Source organism: Hyaena hyaena, unplaced genomic scaffold (genome assembly GCF_003009895.1).
Source record: "Hyaena hyaena isolate Hyena2069 unplaced genomic scaffold, ASM300989v1 scaffold_164, whole genome shotgun sequence".
Lineage (NCBI taxonomy): Eukaryota > Metazoa > Chordata > Mammalia > Carnivora > Hyaenidae > Hyaena > Hyaena hyaena.
The window spans coordinates 159213-186505 of record NW_024080796.1 but is presented as its reverse complement, the minus strand read 5'-3'; the positions used below and the strand labels follow the sequence as shown (position 1 = coordinate 186505).

Here is a 27293-nt window from a genome sequence, read left to right as displayed (position 1 = left end):
GTTTGTATTTAAGCTGTCTACCACCTCCTACATTTTTTTATTGATCATTTTATTTCTTCTACAAGACTGATACCAAAGTAAACATCATAGCTTTGCCGGTCACCTCTAAATTGTATGATAAAATCCCAATTCAGTGATATTAGAAAGTGAGAAAAAAAATTGATGAAATATGATAGATTCTTAACGGACTTGGGTTCCTCGATTTATATTTCTACCTGGAATAGAAAAACTATACTGGGCCTTACCTTGCTCTGGACTTGTCTCCATCTGGGATGATCTAATCTTCACTTCCTCATATTCTAAGCATGCGTACACCCAGCTGAAAGCCAGCCCCTCTGCAAAGCCTTCCCTACCTGACACCCCGACTCTGATGCCTATAGTACTTAACAGAAGTCCGTCAAAGACCCCGCACATGACCCTGACAGCCAACAGCATTCAGCTTTTTCAAGACGTTTCAAGACTGCGTGTTAGATTTTCTGGAACATCCTACCCCCGTGAATGCAGTCTAGTGCCTCAAACACAGAAAGTGCTCAAGTACATAAATCCCAAAGTACTTGAGCAAATGACAGCCGAGTGGACAGGAATGTGGCTTCCCTTTCTGATCCACATTCATAAGCGGTGTTTCCATCCATGCCCTCAGGCGATGGCAGTCGTCAGTGTAGCATTCGGCAGCACCTTCGTTTCTTTCTGTGCTCTGCTCATTTAAAAAGCTTCAGGAACTAAGCTTTCGCATCCAACATCTGCTCTACAGATATGAAGGAGTTTTATGGCTGTTCAGTAATGCCACATTGTATGTAGGAATCACCCAATGAGGTTGGGCCCTAAGAAATAGAATTTTATAAGGATCGGAGGAGTCCAAAAAGAAACTAGGAGGGCAGGAGAGATGAGACAGTGAAACTAAGGGGCACGGAGCCCTCATGAGTTCACTTCGGAGGGTTAGAATCAGGACCAAGTGTTCGACTGTAGACTTTCCAACCCTCTCATTTCAGCCTTGAGAAAAACAGTAACTTTCAGTTAAATTAGCAGATCCCAGAGTTGGTAAAATTGGCTCATACTTGGGGCGCCTGGGTGGCTCAGTTGATTGAGCATCCAACTTCGGCTCAGGTCATGATCTCATGGTTTGTGGGTTCGAGCCCTGCATCGGGCTCTGTGCTGACAGCTCAGAGCCTGGAGCCTGCTTCAGATTCTGTATCTCCTTTTCTCTCGGACTCTCCCCTGCTCACGCTCTCTCTCTCTCAGGAATAAATTTTAAAAAAATTAAGAAAATTAGCTCATACTTACACCTGGAGAGTTTTAAACTTTCAAGTATATCATTAGAGCTAATTAATAACGAATAATTTTAAAGGTTCTGTCATACCGAAGGAGTTAATACATTCCCCAAGGGGTCTGAGCCCTAGGGTTATTTTATGTGACTCTTCTGACTTCCTAGGGTCCCAAAGAAAAGCACAGACTCCCCTCTTGTGTTCTGGAGAGAGACAAGGGCATCCATGAGTATCAAGGTTCATCCCTGGCTGGTATGATAGTCTGTGGCGTGTATTACTGATGAGGCTACCTCCACTGCCAAACGATTCTGATGTTTAGGAATAAGATATAAAAGGCTAGTAGCACAGTTTCTAAGAGACTAATGAAGTGTATAAACCTATTATTACACAGGGGAAAAATCACTCTATAAGTCTAAATCATTTAACTTTCTTGATGGATGGACCGATCTTAGATTCCTAGGAAGTCTGTGATAAGACAGTGTGACAGTGGCAGGGGCCAGGATGGATGTAGCTGAGGAAGCAGGTGTCATGGGGGTAGCACTACCAGCGGCAGCCAACACACAGCAGAGACTGCCTCATGGACCCTGTGACCCAACCCGTATTTGACCTTTGCTTCTCTGGGGCTCTGTTTCCTCTGTGGCTTCCCCGGTTCTGATGACTTTCCATATAAAATGAATATGGCGGTAATAAGCTGCTTCTAAGAGCTACCCGGAGTATTATAAACAAGTAGAAAGTATCTGCAAAATGTCCGGTACTGCTGTATAGACCGTGCAAGAAATAAGGCACGAAGGGTATGCGTAGGTAAGAAAGGTCTGGCCTGGGAAGCACAAGACAGGCCATTTGTGTGCTTCCCAATAATACACTGACCCCGTCCTCTTTCCCTAATCATCTGGGGAAATTCACATGTTTTGCTTAAGCCCTTTGCTTCTTTATAAATCCCCTATTTTGTTGGCTTTCATGATTTTTTTAGATTAAAACATACATATACACATATACATACATGTAAAGGTAGAGAAAAAGAAATAATGGGAATCCCTGTTGCATCCATCACCCAGCCATACAGCCATTAGCTCACAGCTCACCTTATTTTACGTGCACCCCACCTGTGCTTCACCCCCAGTGCAGTGGGATCCTTCAGAATCAAATCCCAGACACAGATCACTCCACTTCTCGTAGTTTTTCAAACGTAAGTCATATCTCTTTGCCATGTCACTATCTTGATTCAACACTCCTCATGTGAATGATTTGTTAACAGTAAAACTGAGGCAACAGGGGCACCTTGGTGGCTTAGTCGGTTAAGCGTCCAACTTTCGCTTAGGTCATGATCTCGCGGTTCGTGGGTTCGAGCCCCGCGTCGGGCTCTGTGCTGACTGCCAGCTCAGAGCCTGGAGCCGGTTTCAGTCTGTGACTCCCTCTCTCTCTGACCCTCCCCTGCTCATGCTGTCTCTCTCTCTCTCTCCTAGAAATAAATAAAACATTAAAAAAAATTAAAAACAACGAAACAAAAAAAACCTGAGGCAACACTGGAGGTGTACAGGGAGACAGAGGAAAACTTAGAAACAAATAATTTCAATAAAAAAGGGACAATGCGTCCAGGCAGAGGTAGTAAATGTAGCCTGTAGGATTCTGTGCAGTCACACTGTTAGAAGCATGGCTCCGTCCTAGGGCTCAGCTGGGGCTCTGTCATGGAGAAAGGGAGGGTTTCTCGCCTTTCCCTGACCAGGTCTGACTTCTCCTGCCTCTGTGCCTCCCTCCCACTACCGAACCCACCACAATCCCCTTCAACCCCGAGCTCCGTCTCTGCAAAGCCTTCCTCAATTCCTTCAGTCAAAATGCACCTTCTCTCTGGTTTGCTTCCACGGCACTTAATCCTAGCACACAGTCGGCACTCAATAAGTGCTTGCGTACCGAATGAACGGGACCTGCGACTGATTTCACTGTGCCTCATAGCTTAGTTAGTGGTTTCCAGAGGAAATATTAAGTTCCTTGAGGAAACAATTGTGTTCAATCAGCTGTGGGTCCCCCTACTTCCTAGTGCACTTATCTGTGCATAGTAGGTCATCAATAACTGTCTCCCGAATGGAGAGACGCTCTGGGAGAAGAGCTGCCCTTGCCAAGTGGTGGGAGCATTAAGTGTCTGGGGGATGACTTAGCAGACTAGCACAATACAGTGTGTCGATTTTTCCCCACTGGCTTCCACTGGTTTCTTGTCCGAGGGAAGCAAATTTGGGCTTGTCATCATAAAAGTGGAAGAATTCGGGAGTGGCTTCCTCTGTCCAAATGACCCAGCAACACCTGCCTCCAGCACCACAATCGTGTTTTTCTCTCTCACCTTCTCCCAAGGTGAAGGCTACACGGAGTTACTGCCCACGGGAGGGAATTACAGGTCTGAATCCGAGACAAAGGTTCTTTCTGCTGCGTCTGGTCATTAATTAGCTGCTGGAAACTTCAAGACAGGGCCAGTAGCATGCTCATAAACCTTTTATTTTAAATGTTTTCGCTTAGCCATGATTCTGATGTGACTCTCCTTGTAAGCTGGATGTAGGACATTTGTTTCTTAACATTTCTGAGGCTCATTAACTACTCCATCCCAGCGGCTCATTAACTAGCCCATTAGGGATTTCACTTCATTCAGGCAGAAGCCTCGGCTGGCCCCGGCAGAACCTCTGAGGGCACCTAACTGGGGACCCGTGTGAGGCCCGCTGCAAGGCTGGGGAGGCAGCGGGGCTCGTGGATGGACTGCCGAGGCCGGCGCGGCCGTGAAGGGGTGCGGCACCTACCTGCTATTCTCCCAATAGGCATGGCGTGCTCCTCGGGCGGGGAGACCGAGACCATGATGTGGTTCATGTACGCCAGGTCTTCCCGATGGGAGAGGTTGATGGGCTTCCCTTCCCTGTGCAGCCCGTCCTCGGAGAGCCTGGACTGTTTGAAATCCACGGAGTGCCGAGGGTTGAGGATCAAAGGGTGCATGATGGGACTGGGCATCAGCTGGATCACGCGGGCGCTCTCCTGCCGGGGGCTCGATGGCTTCTGGTGGGGCTCGGAGGACGGTGGGCAGTGGTTATTCTCCATGGGAGACACTGACAGGGGGTAGGACTCCTGGTGGTTGTTCTCGTGGTGAAGCCTCGGCCCCTGGGCCCTCTCGGCCGGGGAGAGGCGGCGGATCATGTTGTCCAGGGGGGACCGGAGGGGCCGCTGCTCGGGGTCGGGAGAAGGCCGGTGATTGGCTGTGACGGGTGACCTGGACCGGTGCAACAGTTCAATGGTGGGGGGGTTGTGGTGCACGTTCTCCACCGGAGGCCGCGGGGTCCTCTGGACACAATTATCTGTGGAGCAGAAGGAGAGACGGTCACTGACCCTGGTGAGTTGTCAGGAGAGGGACCCCACACAGTTCTAAAGGCAGTGAGCACGGGGGCACGTGCGTCCGCCGGGCAGCCCCTTTTGTCCCTGGATATGGAGTGTCTTTCTCGCTGCTTCAGAATACAATTAAAGGGGAGCCTGGGTGGCTCAGTCGGCTAAGCATCCGACTTCGGCTCAGGTCATGATCTCATGGCTCATGGGATCAAGCCCTGTGTCCAACTCTGTGCTGACAGCTTGGAGCCTGGAGCCTTCAGATTCTATCTCCTCTCTCTGCCCCTCCCCTGCTCACACTCTGTCTCTCTCCCTCTCTCAAAAATAATAAACATTAAAAAATTTAAAAAAAAAAAACAATTAAAATGCACATGCTTGAAATTCTTTTCCTACACTAGACAGGCTAAGAATGTCCACAGCATTCCATTAGTCACTTACTAGTGGCTTATAAACACAAGGAAGCCAAACTTGTGTTCTTTAGCTTTTTGTTACATGACTCTTCAATGTGGCTTTTGGGGTACATAAGGGTTTCTTTCTAGATACTTTCACTGACTTACATTTTCATCACTGGATTTATGTATTCTCTACCTCCGGGACATTGTTGGTGGTATTATTAATAATGATACTACAATACTACTACTAAAGCTATTACTATATCCTTGGTACTGGATTGTATTGTTTAAAATGTGTAACACTCCTAAACAGGAGATGCTAATACCATTACTCCAATATACAGGTGATAAGAAGGAAGCATAAAGAAGTTCAGCAACTTACTCAAAGACACACAGACAGTTAGGGAATTAGACCCAGACTCTGTTAAGATTCCAGAATCTAGGTACCCATTACAATACCTGCCACTTTGCTATATAGAAACCACGGGGAAAAGTTATATCAAAACCTGCTCTAAGCATGGACAGTGGGCCTGATTTACAGGATGACAATCTTGTACTTGAAAGATGATTTAGGATCATTTTGTTTCTTTAAAAAAATTTTTTTTTAACGTTTATATTTGAAAGAGAGAGAGAGCACGCAAGCAGGGGAGGGGTAGAGAGAGAGGGAGACACAGAATCCGAAGCAGGCTCCAGGCTCCGAGCTGTCAGCATAGAACCCGGTGTGGGGCTCAAAATGACAAACCGTGAGATCATGACTTGAGCTGAAGTCGGACACTTAACCGACTGAGCCACCCAGGCGCCCCAGGATCATTTTGTTTCTGAGTGCCCAGACCCTATAAATGCTCAAAGATAGGTAGAGGTAAGGAAGGAAAAGGAGGGACGGGCACCCCAACAGTGCCTCCACCCCATCCTACTTGAACTTTCAAGCTCGTGATATTTGAGAGCAAGGACAACATCAGAAGAGTGCACAACTCAGCAACCGGAGTCGTTCCGTGGGCCGGGTTGAGGGATTGACGGGCACACACGGGGCCTTGTGAGCACCTGCTTACGGGAAGGAAGGACAAAAATCTGCCTATAAAAATGGAACTTTCTACAGTGCCCCATACTCATCTTCATGAGGTCTCTCTGGCCACAACTGTTCCCAGAGCTGTTTCACCAAAAGGCTACACATGCTTTCAGGTCCTTGCTGTCGTCAGAGATGTGTCCATGATTCTAAGTAAAGCAAGTCAAACATATCTCCTTTGTCCATTACGGTAATATCTACATAAAGAACATATAAAGGGGATCTAGGGATCTGATAGGTTCATAAACAGAGACTAAGGTGGCAGTGTGTTGAAGTTTTACATAGGATTAACGGAAAAATGGGAATTCCTCTAGATCTCAGATATAGAAGACAATGAACAAAAGAAATATTGTTCATGATGACTAAAAGATCATTTGCTTGAAGGCAAAGGGTTTATTTTGTAACTAGCGTATAGCTTGCTGACATGCATCTAAAAGTGCTTACTTGTTGGAATAGCTATCAACAGGAGACTGGTTTCATAAATTATACTATTTCTCTGGAGCGCCTGGGTGGCTCAGTCGGTTGAGTGTCCAACTTTGACTCAGGTCACGATCTCGCAGTCCATGAGTTCGAGCCCTGCGTCGGGCTCTGTGCTGACAGCTCAGAGCCCGGGGCCTGCTTCAGATTCTGTGTCTCCCTCTCTTTGCCCCTTTCCCACTCGCACTCTGGCTCTGGTTCTGGCTCTGGCTCTCTCTCTCAAATATAAATAAACATTTAAAAAGTTAAAAAATTATGTCTCTAAACAATGGAGAACTACAGAGCTATAAAACAGAATGAGGAGTAGTGTCAATATTCTGCTAAGGACTGGTCTCCAGGCTCTATGATTAGGTATGCAAAGCCAGGCGAAGTATGTGGTATGCCACCATCTTTTTATAATACAGGAGAAGGGCATTGGAGTTTCAGTAATGACAGAGTGGCTTGTATCCAACTAACCTTCCTACATATAGAAATGATGGAACTTTTGTAAAAGTGATGTGAAGGTACTGGAGAACACCGAAGGGGATTTCACTCTGGAAAGAAGAGAACTGCATGAGTGAGAGCCAAAGTTACGTAGCCCTGAGGGTCCTCTCCAGTCCACGTAGCAGGGGGCAGGTAGAAAATGAAATGGAAGTTGTGTAATCTGTCAGGGAATAGAGTCTGGAGCTGCCACAGTGGCCAAAAATTGGGAAAGCGAATCCCATAAAGGAGAGAGCCTCGGGCAGGGAGTAGCCACTCAACTGGCACATAAAGTTCTCTCAAATCCTTAACATGTGCTCCTGAACCGCACGTGTGCAGGGGATCTCGAAAGAGTTCAGCGAGAAGCCACACTGGTATGGCTGAAAGATAAGAGCAGGAATATTGGGTACTGGCCCCTGTAGTGGAGACAGAATTCAGAATGTGAGTCCTAGCAACAAAGGCTCTGTAAACACCTCAGGCTGTTTATTAGCCCGGAACAGCCACACCGTAGGAGTAAGGACTGTGCTCCAGAACAAAGGGATTTTCTTGAGGGCTAAAGGCAGAGCTGAAATGAATCTGCCCTAACCAAATGCAAGACCAAGTCTTCACAAATTCAAAGTGACTGGCTAGTCATACGCCTGCTAGAACAAAAATCAACATTCTTCAGAGGAATGTAACATAATCTAGAGTCCCTGCACTGTACCCCGTACAATGTCCAGGATTCAATAAAGATATTCTGGACATGTGAAAAAAAAACAGAAAAATGTGACCCATAATCGAGAGGAAAGGCAGTCAGCAGAAACAGACTCTGAGATAATCTAGACGGTAGTATTAGCAAAAAAGAACCTTAAAGGAGCTATTAGAGAGAAGTGTAAACACTTGAAGGAAATGATGGTCATAATGAGAAATAACAGATGGAGAATTTCAGAAGGGAAATGGATATTGTAAAAAAAAAAAAGATTCTAGTACTGAAGAATACAGTATCCGAAAGACTGGACTGGTGGACTTAACAGCAGACTAGAGATAACAGAAGGAAGGGTTAGTAAACTTGAAGACAGATCAATAAAAGTTAAAAACAAACCCAAACAAACAGATGGATCCCCAGTAACCTGTGGGAAAATATCAAATGGTTTAATGGAATGTAATTGGAATCCAAAGAAAGGACAGAAAGAATAAAGCACCCCACCCCCCGACCGAAAAGAATAATGACCAAATGGTTCCCAAATTTGGTAACAACAATAGCAAACTTAAAGATCCAAGATGCTTAGCAAAGACAAAGCAGGATAAATACAAAACTACATCCAGGCATATCACAGTCAAATTGCTAAAAACCGAAGATAAAGAGAAAATCCCAAAAGCAACCAGAGGAGAGAAAAAAAGATACACTATGGACACAGGGAAAGTTATACTAATTATGAATAACTTCTTTTAAACACCCAGAGAGAGAGAGAGAGAGAGAGAGAGAGAGTGCTCAAGCATGTGCACAAGAAAAATATGGATGGAGACCTATAGATTGAAGGAGACTTAGAGACACATAAACCAACTGCAATGTATAGACCCTTGCTTGGATTCTGATTCCAGGAAATGGTAAAAACATCTATGAGATAGTTGTAAAAAATGTAAACGTTAATACAGTATTTGATGATATTGAATTGTTAGTTTTCTGGTGATGTGATGGTTTTGTGATTGTGATTTTATAAAGGGTCCTTATTGTTTCAGACCTCTACTGATATATTTACAGGTGAAATTACATATCTGGAATTTGTTTTAAATTAATTTGAAATAGTGAAGCAGAGAGTAGGTGGGCCACAGAGGAAACAAGATTGGTCATGAGTTCATTATTGAAACTCATGATGGGTAAGGTGGCTCATTAAGTAATTCTCTCTAATTTTGTGTAAGTTTGATATTATCAACTACAAAAAGTTGTTTTTTAAGTCTTATTTATTCTGAGAGAGACAGAGACAGCAGAAGTAGGGGAAGGATAGCGAGAGAGGGAGAGAGAGAATCCCAAGAAGGGTTTTGACAGCACACAGCCTGATGCGGGGCCCCAATTCACAAAACTATGAGATCATGAACTGAGTTGAAACCAAGAGTCGGATGCTTCACCCACTGAGCCACCCAGATGCCCCTGTGTTTTGTTGTTTTCAAGTAGTTAGTCAACCTTGCCAGGAAACATGTTGGGATAACCAGTACTACATTCTTCACTTTAACCCAAATGCAAATAAATGCTTACAGGGCACTTCACTGATTAGGCCCTCGGAGTTAATTTTAATGGCTGAGATTATTAGCATGATAATATGACCTGCGCTCTTTCAGGGATGAGGCACCTTTTCGTCATAGCTAACACAGATCTCAGCTCTGCTGTCTACAAAAACAAATGTATCTCTTTGTCACAGAACACGATCACGATAAGACAGCTGTATTTTGAAGTTTCGTGCATTTTCTTCTAAATGCCATTTTCTCCCTTCACTGAAAAGCTTATTAAGGTTTAAAAATACCTAAGGATGATGAAGACCATGTACCGAAGAACCCTATTTCCTGAGTCCATTTCCTGTCTCACAAATTTCAAAACAGACACAGGCGTTGGCCAGTAGTCTGGTCACCTGAGGCCTTCTTTGATGTCTTGGGCTTCAAGGCTCAGTGCATGGGTGTGAGCTCGGGGCAAGCCTTAGGAAGTCTGGGTGGACTATGAGAGGAAGAATTTCCATGCCAAGGGTAAAAGAGGAACTGATGTAATGTCCTGGAGAGATTTCACTCTCTGTTCCTGCCCAGAGCTTTGGGAACAATGGAGGAGGGAGACAGTGCTCTGGACAATCCAACATAGATTTTACTTTGGACTCTGGGTCCAGGCAGGAACAGGACTCGGAGGAGCTTGATTTATTTATTTCTCTGCAGACACCACTCAAAGAGGAAGTACTTGATGAAGTTGATAACATTAATGGTAGAGAACTGGATCCAAGGGTATTTAATTCCAGGCTCCTGGTGGTCTGGGCACAGCCACTGTCAAGGCTGAAAGGCCAGCAATAAGCCCTTCCAAGCTTTGTTTCAGTTTGCAAAGCACGCGCCCACGTATGGAGTAGGCTATGACGCTCCTACCCTGCCGCCTGCTGCCCCTGTTATTATAAGTTGGCAGCAGGGTATGGAAACTTCTGAGACCAGAGCCGGCAGGCAGAGAAGCTCCGGACACAGGAAATGCACGGAGCGGACAGTGGGTGCATTAAATCCCCCAGATGTAGGAGTCTTCTGTCTAAAACAAGAAGATTTTTTTGGTCTGGCCTTGATGTCTGGGTTTGTTCTTGGTGAACTGCCCAGCTGGAGAGCTGGGAAATTATCCACATTGCCCTCGGTCTGAAGGTCTTGATATGGGAGGGAAATGCGCAAGAAAGCCACACATAATTAGTCAGTGTGGGCATGGAGGGAAGCGGGGGCGGGGGGGGGGCGACCAAGGACTGGTGGGGAACCCATCCTGGTTGAAAGTGTTTTCTAATCCCAAACCTTTCTCTTTGCAGACCTCTTTTAGATACAGATGATCCCTTCCTACCACCAAATGGCGCCAAATAAATTAAAACTTTAAATGTGATGAGTACAATAAAAGGTCTGATTTCTTTCCTTGTCTTCTTTCCTTTTATTACTAGAAAAGTTTGTCTACTTGAAACTTATCAACATGTGACCCAGTTTAGTCGCGTTATAAATAACGAATAACTAGTAAACTCGAGACAAACCAACGCAAACTGCCTTTGGTTAAAGGTCGTGGGCCTGAAGTGGGAAACGTCCAGGGTACAGAAAAGCTCAAGCTTCTATCTCACACACCAGGACGACATTTCCACCACCATGCTTTCCCCAAGGCCACGGATGGCGATAAGAGAAGTTAGTCAGTGAGATGCAAATCAACTGGCCCAGCAGGTGACTCACTCAATTGGCCTCAGCCCACAGTGCTCCACATTCTTCTGGAAGGAACCACTTCCCAGCATGACTTTGTGAAAGATTAGTGGGAACCACAAATGATACAAAGAGCTAGAGATTAAATGCTGTTGGTCTTCAGGTGCAATTCAAAACAGATTTCCTACACAAGCTTAGGGTCTGTCCCCACCCCCATGGGTTGAATTGTGTTGCCTGCCTTTTCATCCACACCTCTCAATGCATATATTGAAGTCCCAACCTCTACTGCCTCAGAATGTGACCTTATTTAGAAATAGGGTCATTGCAGATCTCGTTACTTAAGTTCATATAAGAATGGGGGGGGGGGGGGTCCTGAATCCAGTAAGACTGGTGTCCCTATGAACAGGAGAATTTGGACACATAGACAGGCCCAGATTCCCTGATCGGAAGGGGACTGTTCTGCCACACAGCGACTACAAAACTATGTGTTGAACCACTGAACCTTCAGTGATGCCAACCCTATTTCAAGTAGAGTCTTGGATACAAAGAGTAAGGAAACGTGGTCCTTGATCTCAAGGATATAATAGTCGAATGGCGAAAGCAGACATGTCAAAAAAACACAGCAAAAGGCTATAGGTGCTGAATTATGAGTCAATGCACATAGGGGGTGCTTGCCACGTGACCAGTCAAGGAACACCCAAGGTGGCCAGCTGACCACCAGAAGCTAAGAGGGAGGCACAGAACCGTCGCTCCCTCCCAGCCCTCAGAAGGAACCCATCCTGCCCTCACCTCGATCTTGGGCTTCTAGCCTCCAGACCTGTGAGATGATAATCTGTTGTTTGGGCCACTCAATCTGCGGTACTTGGTTATGGCGGACCTAAGTACCAGACTAAGACACCCCCTACCCCCTGCCCCTTCCATTTCCAAGAGGTTCCACTGAGACTCTCCACTGACCTCCACCTGCTCATTTCAGTCTATTCACCTCAACAAGTTGCAACAGTCGCTGAAGTGCCTGAGAAGAAGCCCACCCTAGTGTGGAGTGTATGATGTGTAGATGTGTGAGGTCGTAAACAATGAATCCTATGCGAGCTCCCAGAATTTTATGAAAAAGGGCTGAAAGAAAACACAAAGTAGATGACATGTAGGACTCTGAGGCTTAATCTTTATTGCCTGGGGGCGGGACAGCCTCCAAACAGGCTAGCCTCTGCCAGTGGGTGGCTCAGCACAGACGACACACAGGCCACTCGGCCAGCCTCAGTCTCAGTAAAGCCGCACCAAAGAAGTGAATGAAGAAATCAGCGGGGTCAGGTTCCAAATGGGCCGATTAGACCCGTGGGGTAAAGCTTGTGGATCGTTTACAGGGAGGGGCTCAGGGTGGCACAGAGGTAAGCCAGAGCGCTGGAGAGGGGAAAGAGCAAGATAACAGAGGGCTGCCTGCTCTGCAGGTGAACCCCAACTGTCCCGGTCCCCTTATCTCAAAGCGCTCAGAGAGCACTTCCCCAGGGGTAAGAGGAAGTTTCTTGAAAACTTCCTGGCTATCTGGGGAAAGTTAGTCACGCATGTTAGGGATCGCGTGCGCTGAAGTTTCTGGCTTAACAGAGCCAGCTAGCCCTCCACAGATTGGAGGACGCCAGAGCAGGCGGGGAAGGTGGGCGACGGGTCCTCTCGGAAGGGGGCTGATGGTCTAGACCGATGAGGAGGCTCTGCGTGCCACGCCAGGGCTCCACACTTCCCCGTCACAATCAAATGTTGCATCAGGGGACAAGGGTCAGAGGGTAAAAGGTCACACTGCCCCAGCCTCTGAAATACAGGAAGCAAAGCAGGACGAAGGGGCCCTCGAGAGAGAGGGAGGAGGAGTTAAGAGAAGAGTGGAAGGAGCAGGCGAAGGGCAAAAGGTGTTCCCTGGCGTCCGGGGACAATAAAAGTCAAGATTTGCTTGTCTTCCTCTGCTGGGACCTCATTGTCTCCAGCCAGATCCCAGAATCCCAGAATTGAAAGGGGCACAAGAGGTTAATCTTACACGTCTTAAGTGTGAGAGGACACAGCTGGGAGGGCCCCCGAGGGGTCACGGAGGACCGACCCCGTGCCAGGTACTGTGCGGTCACAAAGTATAAGCACCGCTCATTTCCAAACACAGGCTGTGTCCCGAGAGCAACTGAGGCTGGCGTTGTAAATGTATTTTCCCACAGAACGGAACACAGCGGGCCCGGGGCACCTGTGAGCGAGTTCTGCGCTCACAGCGCGGGTAGGTGGCAAGGCCCTTCCGGTGTCCGGGACGCACAAACCCGGTGTCCGCGCAGGGTTCGTTCAGACACAGTGATGGGAATGGTTACGACGGCTGGCATCGGAGGGAAGGCAAAAACATCGCAAAAACATCGCACAACAACGTGAATACGCTGAACATTACGGACTGCATGTAAAACGGCCTAGCACGGCTTAAAGACGGCTAAGACGAGGTTCTGTGTGTCGTATCACAAATATTTTTTAGGTTTACAAAAAAAGGAAGAAAGAAGCCCCACCCAAACGGTGGTGAGGAGTCTCCAGGAATGGTAACGAGGACATTCACTGAGCGCTAGCTCTTGTTCTAACGGCAGTTCCCAGCTTAACTTGCTTCTTTTCTTACATCAGTCGTCTTCAACAGGCACTGCCATTATCCTCCTTTTACAGCTGGAAACCGAGAGACGAGGCAGTTAACAACTTGCCTAAATGCACGCAGCCGGTAAACGGGGGAGCTGGTAAACGGGGGAGCCGGGATCTGAACCCAGATGGTCCGGATCCAGGGCGTGCGCACACCCACCACCACTGCGCTCTCTGCCTCCAGCAAGCATTACAGGATTAGCACAGATGTCCAGCCCTAGCCAGTGGCCTCCCTGACACCTTAATCTCATCAACACGGTTCCAGCAAGACTAGAGAATCAGGGAAGTTCTTACAGCAACCAGTAGCAGGATGGCTGCATCAGCTAAAACCTTTATCTAGCCGGGTGCCTATTCAGCAGCTGTCCTGCGGGGCCAGCTTCCAGGGACCCACCAGCACCAAAGGGCTGGTTCCCAAGGGGAACGACAGCCAGCACTTCTGCTCTCAGAAGCCGGTGCCTGACTCCGGACCCCACTGTTCTCACAGGCTGGGGGATGTTCTTCCTGCTAAGTCCACTCATTCGGAGGCAGTCAATGACCTACAGGGGGTTAGTGCCGAGTTAGCATGAGTTTTTAATGTGATGAATTGCAGGTGTGCAGTGGTGTCTCAAAAGTTATCTTTGACCTTTTTGTTTGTGTGTTTCGATTTTCAAGTACCGTGCGGCAGAAACATTATAAGCAGGCTTGCCGGCCGCCTGCTATACTCTACCCCAGTCAGGGGACCTAGTCTCCCAGTTCTACTCATTGCTCCAGCTTCGGTCCCATTTCCAGGAATTAATGTGCACAAAACACATGATTAAAAATGTTATTTGGTTAGCTCTTTCAGGCTGCAATGGAATGAACACGGGCATCAGAGTTAAGCGGACCCAGGGTACTTGGGAGCTGTGTAATCTGGAGGCTCTTAGCTCCTAGTTCCTCATCCATCCGGTGGGGATGACACTGCCTTCTTTATAGGGTAGTTGTGAAGATGAAATGGCTTAGACACGTAAGAGCTTAGAACAGGGCCAGGGACACAGCAAAGACCCACAAAACGTCAGCTATTATTTTCTATGAAGCAGATTCACAGATCTTGTCTTCTTTAATTATCTCCTTAGAATTGTGTAGTAAGATTTTCTTCCTCCAGAGCAGTCTTTGGGCACTTGGATTTGGTGGTAGAGGCGACTGAGGGTGGAAGGGAAACATTTCTTGCCATAAAGCAATCACATACATGAAAATCTTTGGGCTATCCCAGAATGCAGTGAGCGACCCCCCTCACTCCCCACAAAGAAATGACTTCTCTCTATTCTCTGGGCCATCACTATGTGCTGGTTGTACAGAGGATCAAGGTCAACTGTTCTGACACTTGGAATTCCTCACCACTTACGATGTCCGTGTCCACCTGGTGACACAGAGTTGCTCCCAAGCAAAACCTGTGTCTTAAAAGTGTGTCCACTGTTGCAGAAACAATCACAGCCCTGCATGTGTGACTATTTTCCAGTTAAAGGGATTAGGGGCGCCCGGGTGGCTCAGTCGGTGACGTGGCTGACTTCGGCTCTGGTCATGATCTCAAGGTCTGGGAGTTCGAGCCCTGTGTTGGGCTCTGTGCTGACAGCTCAGAGCCGGGAGCCTGCTTCGGATTCTGTACCTCCCTCTCTCTCTGCACCTCCCCCGCTCGCCCTCTCTGTGTGTCTCTCACAAAAAGGAATAAACATTAAGAAAAATTAAAATTAAAGTGATTAAAAACCATCTCCCAGTCTCTTAGATGGGGCAGAGGAGATGGGTGGGACTACAGAGCTGAAAGTGGAGGAAGATGCCCAGAGGGGTCACCGGATGAAAGCACGTGATAAACACACATCTTGTTTTCCGTCTCTACAGACTTGTGCAGAACCAGCCCTACGGGGGCGACTCTGCAGAGCCTCATGTGGAGACTGGTCCAGCTGGAAGCACATTTGAAGTTGCTTGCTGACCTTTTAGGGAACTTCACTATTCAAGAAGTTTTACCACCAAAGGCCTATTGACCATCAGATATGCACTTTGGGACAAAGCCTTTCTTTGTAATTACTCCATGGAAGCTGCAAGTAACTGATTTTAGAACCTAAGGCGTCAAAAGAAGTTGATATAACCGTGTGTGGCCAAATAAATTTATTTTATCGCCATTTACTGACTCAACATTTCTGAAGACGTGTTACCTCCTGGTTTTGGTGAAAGAAGCGCTATCGTGTTTTGGGTTGTCTCCCTCCTACATCACGATCTGCCTCACACCTAACTCATTCAGAGCATGCAGATATAATGAGTCACAACAATCAAAGAAAAGGAATCCACTTAAGCTGCAGCTTTCGTCACGAGATAAAGGAACGGTGCCGCTCTTGGTCTGACTACTAGGAAGGGTAATATTATCAGCAGTTCTTGGTAAGGTGAGACAAATGAAGACAGAAGTGATGTTCAACTGTTTCTGAGCAACGTTTTTCTGGATTTTAGTTGCCAAAGGCCCTGAAGGTAGAGCGTGTGTCTTAGTCATCTTCTTATCACCCAGGGAGACCCAGACTTTGGAGGGAACGTAGGATTGGAGAGTGCAGGAGATCCGAGACCGTTCAGGCTAACCCCTGTCTTGTGACGGGAAACTGAGGGCCAGAGAAGAGTAACTCAGCCCTTAAGCTTTGGCAGGATAGAGGATTAGAGCCTGGTTTCCTGACTCCCAAATCCTGTCCTTTCAAAAATTTTATCTAAGCTGACCGCTCATGCCGGCTTATCTGGGGGTGGTCCTGGCTTCTGCCCGTTGTCCGGCACGCTTGCTGGGAGAGTCCTGTTTCACTGTCACAATGCCTCACTATGAATGAGAAATCATAACGTATAACGCTGCGTTCCCCTCAGAGCCTGGAGAGGGAAGCCCTGGAGCCGTAACACCCGCCTCCTAGCTTCTGCCACTGTCCCGCCTGCTCGGGGTGGTTTCGATGTCACGTACTCAGACGGGAGATCTGTGGGGGACAGTCGCTAGCTTCAACAAGATCTGTTTGTATGGTGATATCAATTCCCATTGTGAAACGACGAATGTCTGAATCGGTAAAGTCGGTGGCAGCGATGAGGTGAAGTCGCGGGGTGCGGGTGTGGGAGGCGGGGTGAATGAAACGGTGTCTTTGTGCCTCACTGTGTCAGGCTGTTGAGGGGCGGATCGGTTCTCCTCTGGAATGTCCCTGTCGTCCTTCTATTCTATCATATTAGCTCTGTGTCGAGTCAACAGCAACATACTTTTGCGAAGGACTGTATCCCCAATTATGTGAAACGGATCATTGGGGGTTAGAGTATTCGCTGTGTATAATTTCACTTTAGAGCCTCTTTTCTTTTTCAGGACCAGATCTCTCTGTGTGTTAACAGGTGTCTGTATTAGTGTTTGACGGTTCACAAGTAAGCCTAACAGAGATGATGCATGCTGCGCTGGGTGTGTTTTTCTTTTTGGTGGAGAAAAGGGAATGAGGTGGGAGGTGTTTGGAGGTGGGGAGCTGGTACTGGTCTGTTCCCCTTACTAAAGGGTCCCCTTGTTACCAGCGGCAGTCTGGGGACAGGCAGCCCCTTTACATCACAGCCTTGTAAAGCGCTTCTCATTTGATACCATCTGATAAAGACCTAACCTGCCCTTCTCGAGTGTCTACCTGTTCACCCGAGAGAATGCCCTGCGTCTGAACAGGCAGGTGCCCTCAGGTGTTGTTTCCTGGCTGACAGCTTTAAGGAATGGTCTCTGAGAACACACTCCTTTTAAGAGCTAGGTCTGAGGCAGAGCTCATCACTGGTCCGCAGGGTGATGAAGCCCTTGACCTTGGTCTCATTAACTCCATTCTTTTTCCTACTGAGTCGCCATCACCACCAGTGTAACACTCGAGAGCACAGCTCATTACGGCATATGCAGCGGTGCGTCTGCATTTACTTGGCCGGGCGACAGCTCTGAGAGGGAGTAAGCCCGGCTCTCTCTATTGATTAGCTCCGGCAAATGAGACCAACATCAAAGACACCAACTTCTGAGTCAAATCAGACCAAGGAGAAAGGAGGAAGGATTTGTGATGAGAGACCATTAAGCCCCCAATCACATTTGGTGAATAAAAAGAGGAACAGGAATTCCAAATGGGATTTTTTTTTTAAATAATGATTACAGGAGAGAAAGAGGGGAACGGGGGGGGGGGGGAAGCTCATCCCGCACCTTTTGTATCTGAAGAGGCAAACTAGGTAATTCGATTTTTGCCTTAATGTCAAGCTTCAGTAAACCCACCTCCTCGTCTCTGGAATAGCTGCTGGCGATGATGCAAGCCGGAAATGTACAAGGCAGGAAGAGCAAAAGAACGGAGAACCCGAATTGTTGGGGGGGTGGGGGTGAGGCGGGGGGTGGGTAGGCAGCTGCTAAATTCAGCCAGAGTAAAGCTGGAGGAAGAGAGGACGAGAGAGAAACAGGCAGGGAGCAGGAGACGCTCATTTACTCTCCATCAGGAAAGCAAGGGGCCCTGCTGTGAAGTACTTGGCACCAGGAAGGGGATGGCGGTGGCCGGCCGGGAGTCAGGCTCTCTTTTGTGAAGTATTAATTAAGAAAACAAATAACTTCTCATTTTTTCAGTGTGCCAACAACAAAACCAAAATATCAGCCCTGCTCTCGAAGACGCCCAATTTAGGGAAATACCCCCAAGGAACCAGGGGTTTTAGGCCCTTCGTAAATCAGGTCCTGAGAAAGAGCACACGTTTCAAAGTGTTACTCTGGGTCCCCACGTCTGTGGTCTGGCTGATCCGTGCAGGGAACAACACGGACATAATGTTCCTCAGGGGCACGGGGTATCATGTGTTCAATAGAACGGCACACAAAGTAAGATTTTAATAATGGATTTCTGCACCCAAACACCTGCTTTGGAACAAGGTCCGGGGCCACAGGTCAATTTGGCCTTTTTGTTGTTGTTTTGTTTTCCACCGATGATTTTATGACCCCGGGGGCCTACTGGAGAAGAGAAGCACTGGGCACACGGCTTAGCCCGAGCACTCCGCAAGGAACCACCTCTGGTGCACAGACCCCTGGCCCCCCGGAGTTCACGGGGTCGGAGTCCCCTGGCTCTTAGCATCCTCTCCTCAGAAATTTTCAAAGACACCCCATGACTCTCCTTCACAAAACGCCTCTACACTCAGGGTCCAATATAACCTCCTTGGACTAGCTCTGCAAAAGCCAAGTGCTGAAACAGGGTGAGGGCTCACAGGGTTTATTTACTTCATCTTCTCTATTTGGGAGACATCTCTATTGTCTGACATTTTCTAGAACAAAAGGCTGGTGGTAGTGGGATGGGGGGGAAGATAAGCTCTATAACCCAAGTCATCTGATGGCTCTCTGTCCCGGGGGCTCACTCCATCCTACCTCTTTGGCCTAGAGTGCTCCCTACTTCATTCTTGCTTATCAGAAATCTGCTGGACCATCAAGGAAGCCTCTAGAACCAACTGCTTTACGAGGCTGCCCCTGATGCTCGTGCCTCGATGTAATTTCCCCTCCCACTCTCTCTTCATGGTGCCTACTATTATAGCTGTGCTTTGATATATATGTATCTATGTATCTCATTTCTTTACCTAGGTTATGAGTTGCAGAGAACCAAGATTACATCTCATTCATCTTGGCATTCCCCTCAATGTCCTCTACATAGTGAGCGTTCAGAACATGTTTGTTCAATGACGGACCAATCACATGAATAGGAACAACGCATCAAAGAAACGCTGAAACCTTTTGGGTTGTCCAACCCTCATGAAAGGAAAGAAAAGGCTCCTTCTGGTACCTTCTTCATGGTTCTGATGCAGTAGGACTTCTGGCTGTGTGTGTATAGAGTTTCCGGGGTGGAAGAAGGGCGAGAAAAGAATCCGAGGTTTCCTCTGCTTCAGAATATGCTGAAGGAGTTCATAGAGCACGTCACCTGGGAAGAAAACGGAAAAGAGAACTAGAGCAAAGGGAACATTTTAGTTAGCACCAACTGAGCTTTGATCTATGGGTGGCACTGGACTAACGACATAAGAATCAGCCAGATGTGCGTGTCACCTCCCAGAGCACACAGGGGCAACTCCTAAGTTTGGAGCCATGTGATCGCTTTTTAATTGGACTTTTTAAATTATGAAAGTAATATACAAAAAGCGTTTTAAAAAATGCCAAAAACAAGACGAGAATCACCTATAATTCTATCACTAAGAGAAAGAAGTCCTGTTATTACTACCTATGTTTTTTTTTTAATGTTTACTTATTTATTTTTTGAGAGAGAGAGAGAGAAAAAGAGAGAGAGAATCTGAAGCAGGCTCTGGGCTTTGAGCCATCAGCACAGAGCCTGATGCAGGGCTCAAACCCACAAGCTGTGAGATCATGACCTGAGACGAAGTCAGAGGCTTAACCAACTGAGCCACCCAGGCGCTCCTCTACCTATGGTTTTATAGTTAGAATCAGGCTTCTACTAGAGTTTTGTAGGCCTCTTTTTCTCTCCACATTATGGAACGGCTCCCCTGGCTGCAAAATGATAGCCGATCACAGGGAGGTACTGGACTTCACTGGACATTTCAACGATTCCAACTTATTGCTGCTATTCTTGCGAAAAGATATTTTCCTATCAATCTTTCCTTGCGTTTCAGATTAACCAAAGAAGAATTATGAAGTCATTAAGTATGGACATTTTTAATGTTCCACTGTTAATTTATAGATTTTTCACAGAGATCTTCTGACGGTGGGGGGGGTGGGGGTGGGGAAGCCTTTCAAACTCATCCCAACCCCAGACAGGAAGAGAATGAGGACGGAAAATGCACAAGTCTGGTCAGAGGGGCTAACTGTGAAAGATATCGGATAAAGACCTGCTACATTCTGGGATGCTCCCTCCTTTAAAAATACACACAGGCATTGCTCCAAGGTCCTACAGCCTCTAGATGATCATCTTTAGATGTCAGCCACTTGAGGAGGGCGGTGGAGGCCGGTCTGAACCTGGCCCCTCTGTTCTGATATATTTGGTGTTTAAAATGTCCACTGAGTAGTTAATTAGCAAAACAAAACCTAAAAAAAAAAAAAAAACCCAGAAAAACCTGTCATGGTCTTGTCCCACCCCTTTGGCTTAGATCCAAGTTCAAAAATGCAGGTGGGTACTCAAAACCCCTCAGGGGTGGTGATGCATCTTTAAAATACCACAGGCTTCTAACTGCCCCCCTATACCCTTCCACATCTACATACGCAGGCAGTCAACAATTGCATGAGACAATGGGCTTTTGTCTCTAATTTTAGCCATTTTTAACAGATATTTTAATGAACAACTTAACTGCATATTTTGGGCTATTGCTGAGTAATTTTTTCTGTCTGAACCTGAGAAACACTCCATATTAATTTCTTTCTTTCTGCAAACCCTTTGTACCAAATAAAGTTCGAGGATACTGTGTTTTGAGTGATTCCCGACGTGCCTTCATATCATTGCTTTAAAAAAAATTTTTTTTTAAATGCTTATTTTATTTTTGAGAACGAGAGAGACCAAGCGTGAGCAGGGGAGGGACAGAGAGAGACGGAGACACAGAATCAGAAGCAGGCTCCAGGCTCCGAGCTGTCAGCACAGAGCCCGACACGGGGCTCGAACCCATGAACTGTGAGATCATGACCCGAGCCGAAGTTGGACGCTCAACCGACTGAGCCACCCAGGCGCCCCTGTGTCTTTGCTTTGACTCTGTTCCTTCCTCTACCTTTGAATTTTGGTTCTCATGACCATTACTTAGTGACACTATTTACAATTACAATGAAATGAAACAAAAGACTTTAAAGAGCTGAAAACAGGCATGTCACTTGGGAATTTCCTTTTAACGAAATGGGTAAGAAGATACAGAGATACTGTGAGCCAGACTTTTACAAATGTTCTGTTAAAGGTAGACCCGTGGTGCACAAGACTGCGTTTTTTTGAGCTAAGGAAGCTTGTAGCCCGTTTAGATGGGCCTGAACCTAGTAGTCATGGTAATGTCGTCTCTGATGAGATGAGAATATAGAGCCTGAAATACGGTCCTATTTTAATGATTCATATTTTAATCGCTTACAAAAATAAGTCCCTAATCAACACTTTGTTTCTTTGGGTTTAATGTAATGTCTTCCTGAACTTGTCTTAATTTCCATGGCCTCGCACCCGCTGGGTTTTATCCTATGGTTTTTGGCAATGCTTTATTTCGGTAGTACGCAGAAGAGAAAACGAAAACACTGAAAAATGTGTTCTTGATGATTACTATTACTAAAAAAAATGGTCAGTAATTAGTGTATCCATTTTGGAAGAGGAGGCCAGGAAATATAAATTTAGTGTGTGTGAGGGTGTTCGACTTTGTTCGTTCAAGAGAGGCAGGCTGATGTGGCGGGGAAGGCACAGACTTGCAGATGCGACAGCCTGGCTTGCGACCCAGCCCCTCTGCACCAGGTGACCTTGAGCAAGTCCCTGAACTTCTCCGGGAGATGCAAACAACATCCACCTTGGAAATCTGCTGGGGAGGCTCAAGGAGGGGAACGTGGCAAAGCACCTGGGGCAGGTGCGGTGTGTGTTTTCCACACTGAGCCCTCCTTGGAGGTCCCCGCCTTCGGCTGCAGAAGTCCCACTGTGAGGTGGTTAAAGACCGGGCAGGTTGCTTCCTTTTTTTGTGTTTCCATTTCCCTGTGTGTGTATAGAAAGTGATGCAATAAAGCATAAAGGGGAAGAGTGTATTCTCTGGAGTCAGACCGGTGCCTTGGGCACACTCTTTGCCCTCTCTAGTCCTCAGTTTCCAGGTCTTCAAAATGGCCACGGTCACAGCTGCCTCCTAGAAGCCATGCTAAGGACTGGATGAGGGAATCGCCGTAAAGAGCGCATCATGGCGTCCAGCGAACAGTACTAACTCAGCAAACACTAGCTGGTTTATGACCGCTCCCGTCCTCACCACCATCCTTGTCATTACCGATACTATTACCGTGGCCGAGGGCATACCTGTAGACCCTTAACGCAGTCTCACAGGGAGAACAAAGAACGAGTGTGTGGGTCATGGGCACTGCGATGGTCCCCCTCCAGAAAGGGAAAAGATTAATGGAGCCCATTCGCCCATCTTGGCTTCTCCGCCACCCCCCGCCGGGGCCTGGTGGACAGGCCCACAGACGGGCGACAGGTGCTCCGCCCCAGACCTGCCCAGCCTTCTGTGCCGGCTCTCTTCTGTCTCTCATCCCAAAGCCAACGAGGGGAGCCAGGCGGAGAAGGTTCCTATCTGACTGTGCGAAAAGAAAGCAGGGGAGGGGTGCATTGAGTGGAATTCTGCCAGTTCCTTACCTAAACCATAACCCCGTTATGAGAGCCCCTAAGATAACATTCGTGAGTGCCACCTGAGACGGCTGGCTGACAGGTGCGGAAATTTAACTCTAAGACTGTAGCGTACGGCCATAGATGGATCAGACCGTTCACAGACATGTTTCCGCAGCAACCAGGGGCTCGGGTGGGGAATGTGGTTGGCTTAGCACAAAGGCACCCCCGCTACGGGGGGAAAACCGACTTACTGTGCAAGTCCTGGCTGAGTACGGCTGGCAGCAGCAGTGTGCGCCCGGTAACAGCTTGCAACCCTAGCAAGGATTCTAGAGGTTACTTCGATCGACTCAAACTTGTGTTTGGTAGAAGTCCCCTGCCTCCCCGGCCCCTGCCAAGAAGTAGCTTTGGCTGAGCTCTTCCAGCGACGGGCAGCCGGCCACTAACATAAGCAAACCATTTTTGGACAGCTCTAGTTGATAGGAAGTTCTTCTGTTGAGTTGGAGCCTGGCCTCTCCTGCAATCCCGTGTACCTCGGTTCCCAGCTTTGGCTCTGGAACGACGCAGAACATGTGTCTCGTCTACAACAGCTTTCCAAATAAATAAAGGCGGCCTCCCACCCTCTCCCACCCCCCCCCATCTCCTATTCCCTTCGCCACCCAGCCTGCTCTCTTTCTATACTCTTAACATGTTCACAGACACAGAAGATCACATCGAAAAAGTAGGATTAACAAACAGATCACCGGAATTAAAAAAAAAAAAGATTTAACAATAAGTTATATTTATTTGCCTGCTGAAAACAAAGGGCATGGGCCATAGCACTGCGTATTGAACTTAGCTCATGACCACTGGCTGGAATTCAAAAGCAGCTGTCAAAAAATTCTCGGCCCATTTGATTTGTGATAAATCTCCTCTGTCTTCCCAGAAAAGAAACGCCAAGTACTAACCGGAAAAGGTGCTGCTATCGTAGTAAGCAATGGAACCAAGGCTATTGTTTAAGGGACGATAGCTCTGGTCGGTTTCTCTACGTTATCCTGGCACATACATACAGAGTTCATGTACACACATGTATGTGCAGAAGTGGAGTTGCCAAGAAGCTGGTTGAACTTCAAGGCTTCCACCTGCACAGGCTCTCGGGAGGAGCCTAGACCTACTTTGTGTCCCCCAAATGATAAGCTTCAGGCCCCATAAGACCTAGATATACTTCCGGGTACATGCACACAAGTGACACATGGTTGTACTTGCACGCACACACACGTATGCACACACACGTATATGACACAGAAACGCACAAACTAAACACACACGTAATTTCATATCGGTGATCTTGACAGTGAAAAGCCAGGCATCCACTATGAGAATACTAAATTCTATCGTTCTATTTGTAATTTGTTTCAAACGGAGAAGTAGAGAGAGTGAACACACCTGCTACAAGTTGCCTTAATAATGTAACTCATGTCTGAAGGCTGAGAACAACCAGATGCTGTCTGGGGGGCTAAAGTCATCTGCATCCTTCCTATTAGAGGGAAGAGCTTGGGCTCTGGAGCTGGGGGGTTCCAGGTTCAAACCCTGGTGCCTCTCCTTCTCAGCTGCATGCCCTCAGGCAAATATTTTTTTCTCGGTGAGGCTTAACTCATGGCTTAGTTCAATATTCTTTTGTCTCAAGTGAGAACAATGCCACAGACTTGGCAGAGCTGCTGTGAAGATTAGGTGAGAGGACGTGAATGAGCACCAGCCCTGCGTCTGCGACAACGTGGGCTCAAGAGATGGCACCCCTCGCGATTTTGATAATTATTAACAGACGTGTCTCACAAAATCTGGAAACTCTTTATTTGCTTTGCTTCGACAGTGTTGTACTTAAAGTGCAGATACAAGTTTCATGGCGTCACATTCATATGTATCGAATATGTTTTTTTCCAGTTGACATCATGTCACATAGACATTTCTAGTTCTCTCTCTCTCTCTAGTTCACAGTTGTATCTTCAGCCTCTTTCACTAGGATTCTTCCCTTTAGCATTTAAACAGTGTCAGGTTTCCCCGTTTTCTATACACACACACACACCACAGCCATGCTTGTCTGAGGAGCTGTCCAGCTCTGCTAGTGCCACGACCCTCCCCTTCGACGGCTGACCTCCTTGTGGTCAAACCCAAAGGGCAATGGTCGGTACGTGGGGGCTGCCTTTCAGCAACATTCAGCAGCAGCACTCACTACCTGCCTCCTTCTAGAACACTCCACGGCTTCAGACGTTCCCCTCCTGGATTTCTTCCCACCTTTCTACTCTTCCTCCTCCAACCCTGCACTATTAAGGCTCCCCATTTCCCCCCAGTAATCTCATCTACTCCTGTGGCCTCAGTCAGCCTGTCTATGTGAAATCTGCTCCAGCCAGGAATTTCTTCTCAACTCCAGAGCCTTCAGCTATCTCCGAGACTCCTCCTCTCACATGACATACAGACACTGCACATTTTGTGTGTCCAGTGTTAAGTCTTTACAACCCACATGGTGTTTCCTAGCACAGCCAATGCCCGGTTGATCAGGCTAGAAACCTAGGAGTCATACTTAATTAACTCCTCTCCTTCTCTCATCCAACATCAGTCACCAAGACTTTCTGACTATTTTTCACATAAGCCCTGGCCTCACCCGCTGCTGGTTCTGTCCTACTTCAAGTCACCACCTTTGCTCCTGGATGCCAGCCAAGCCAACTGCCCCTCATCCACTCTTTACACTTTGTACTTTTGCGCTCATGCCAGTCTCTGCTTAAGATAGAGAATGGCTTCTATTTGTCTTTAAAACTACATTTAGAACCGTAAACATGATCTGCAAGGCCCTATAATCTATTAAAGAAATCATAAATGACTCGATGAGTAGTCATGGAGTCACAGTATATCTCTTTAAATTGACATCTTCCAAGTTTGTGTAGCAAGTCCCATACTGTGGGTGGCTTTCCAGTTTTTATAATTATAAACAAGATTGCTAAGGGCATCTTTTCTTCCCCCCTCCCTCATTGAATTGCATCCTTGGGATATTTTCTTTCTTCCTTTTTAAAATGTTTATTTATTTTTGAGAGAGAGAGAGATAGAGTCAGAGAGACATAGTGTGAGTGGGGGAAGGGCAGAGAGAGAGAGAGACACAGATCAGAAGCAGGCTCCAGGCCCCGAGCTGTCAGCAAAGAGACCGATGTGGGGCTAAAACTCACAAACTTCGAGATCATGACCTGAGCCAAAGTCAGGCGCTCAACTGAGCCACCCAGGCACCTCCTGGAATGTTTTCTTAAAATAGTATTATCAGTGAAACGGAAAGAAGATCACTCTTTTCTCCCCCACTTTTCTTTTTATTTAAATCCAAGTTAGTTAATATATAGTATAATAATAATTATTTCAGGAATAGAATTTACTGATTCATCAGTTACATAAAACACCCAGTGCTCATCCCAACAAGTGCCCTCCTTAATGCCCATCACCCATTTAGCCCATCCTCCCACCCAATACCCCATCAGCAACCCTCAGTTTGTTCTCTATATTTAAGAGTCTCTTGGGGCACCTGGGTGGCTGACTCAGTATCAGTAAAGTGTCTGACTTTGGTTCAGGTTGTGATCTCACGGTCCATGAGTTTGAGCCCCGCATCGGGCTCTGTGCTGACAGCTCAGAGCCTGGAGCCTGCTTCAGATTCTGTGTCTCCCTCTCTCTCTGCCCTCCCCTGCTTGTGCTCTGTCTCTCTGTCTCTCTCAAAAATAAAAATAAAAAAGATTAAAAAAAGTCTCTGATGGGGCGCCTGGGTGGCTTAGTCGGTTAAGCGTCCGACTTTCGCTTAGGTCATGATCTCGCGGTTCGTGGGTTCGAGCCCCGCGTCGGGCTCTGTGCTGACTGCCAGCTCGGAGCCTGGAGCCTGTTTCAGTCTGCGACTCCCTCTCTCTCTGACCCTCCCCTGCTCAAGCTGTCTCTCTCTCTCTCTCTCTCCTAGAAATAAATAAAACATTAAAAAAAAAAAAAAAAGTCTCTGATGGTTTGCCTCCCTGTTTTCTTATTTTTGCTTCCCTTCCCCTATGTTCATCCATTTTGTTTCTTAAATTCCGCATGTGAGTGAAATCATACGATATTTGTCTTTCTCTGACTGACTTATTTCGGGCTTTGATCACTCATAAAGTTCTTATACATTCCTTGTCCTCCAGAAGGCTGGGACACTCGCACGGCCGGCGTCACCTACAGTGCTTCCCAGGGCCCCTCCCCCAGGGCTTCGCATCACTTAACTTCTCAAGTTCAGTAGATTTAAAGCAGATGTTTTAACATTCTTAAAATGTGCACAGTTCAGGGGATGACTTCCTACGTACATACCCTCATGTGAAGGTGATTTGAACTAACACATTCTTAAATTTGCAAACTGTTTTCTTTTCTCTTTCTCTTCTGTTTTTATTCAGAGATTTTGGTTTCCTTTTGACCAATCCGTAAAAAACAAATGGGGCAAGGCTGGAAGGGAGACTTTTCAGATCTGTCATCAAATTCTCTCTGCTGGGTCCTTTCTGCCTGTGGCAGACGTTAGGGA

At 47.0% G+C, this 27293-nt stretch overlaps 1 protein-coding gene across 1 annotated transcript in view; it reads right to left on the bottom strand.

The window, feature by feature from the left end:
• The window catches only part of ETV6 (ETS variant transcription factor 6), a gene marked incomplete at its 5' end in the record, with an annotated part of 152518 nt that overhangs the window by 16199 nt on the left and 109026 nt on the right, over positions 1-27293 (bottom strand). Inside the window, 2 exons of the mRNA XM_039239962.1 lie at positions 4043-4588; positions 19283-19417. Of these exons, the coding sequence (XP_039095893.1) occupies positions 4043-4588; positions 19283-19417 (681 nt within the window). The remainder of the gene's footprint in view (positions 1-4042; positions 4589-19282; positions 19418-27293) is intronic.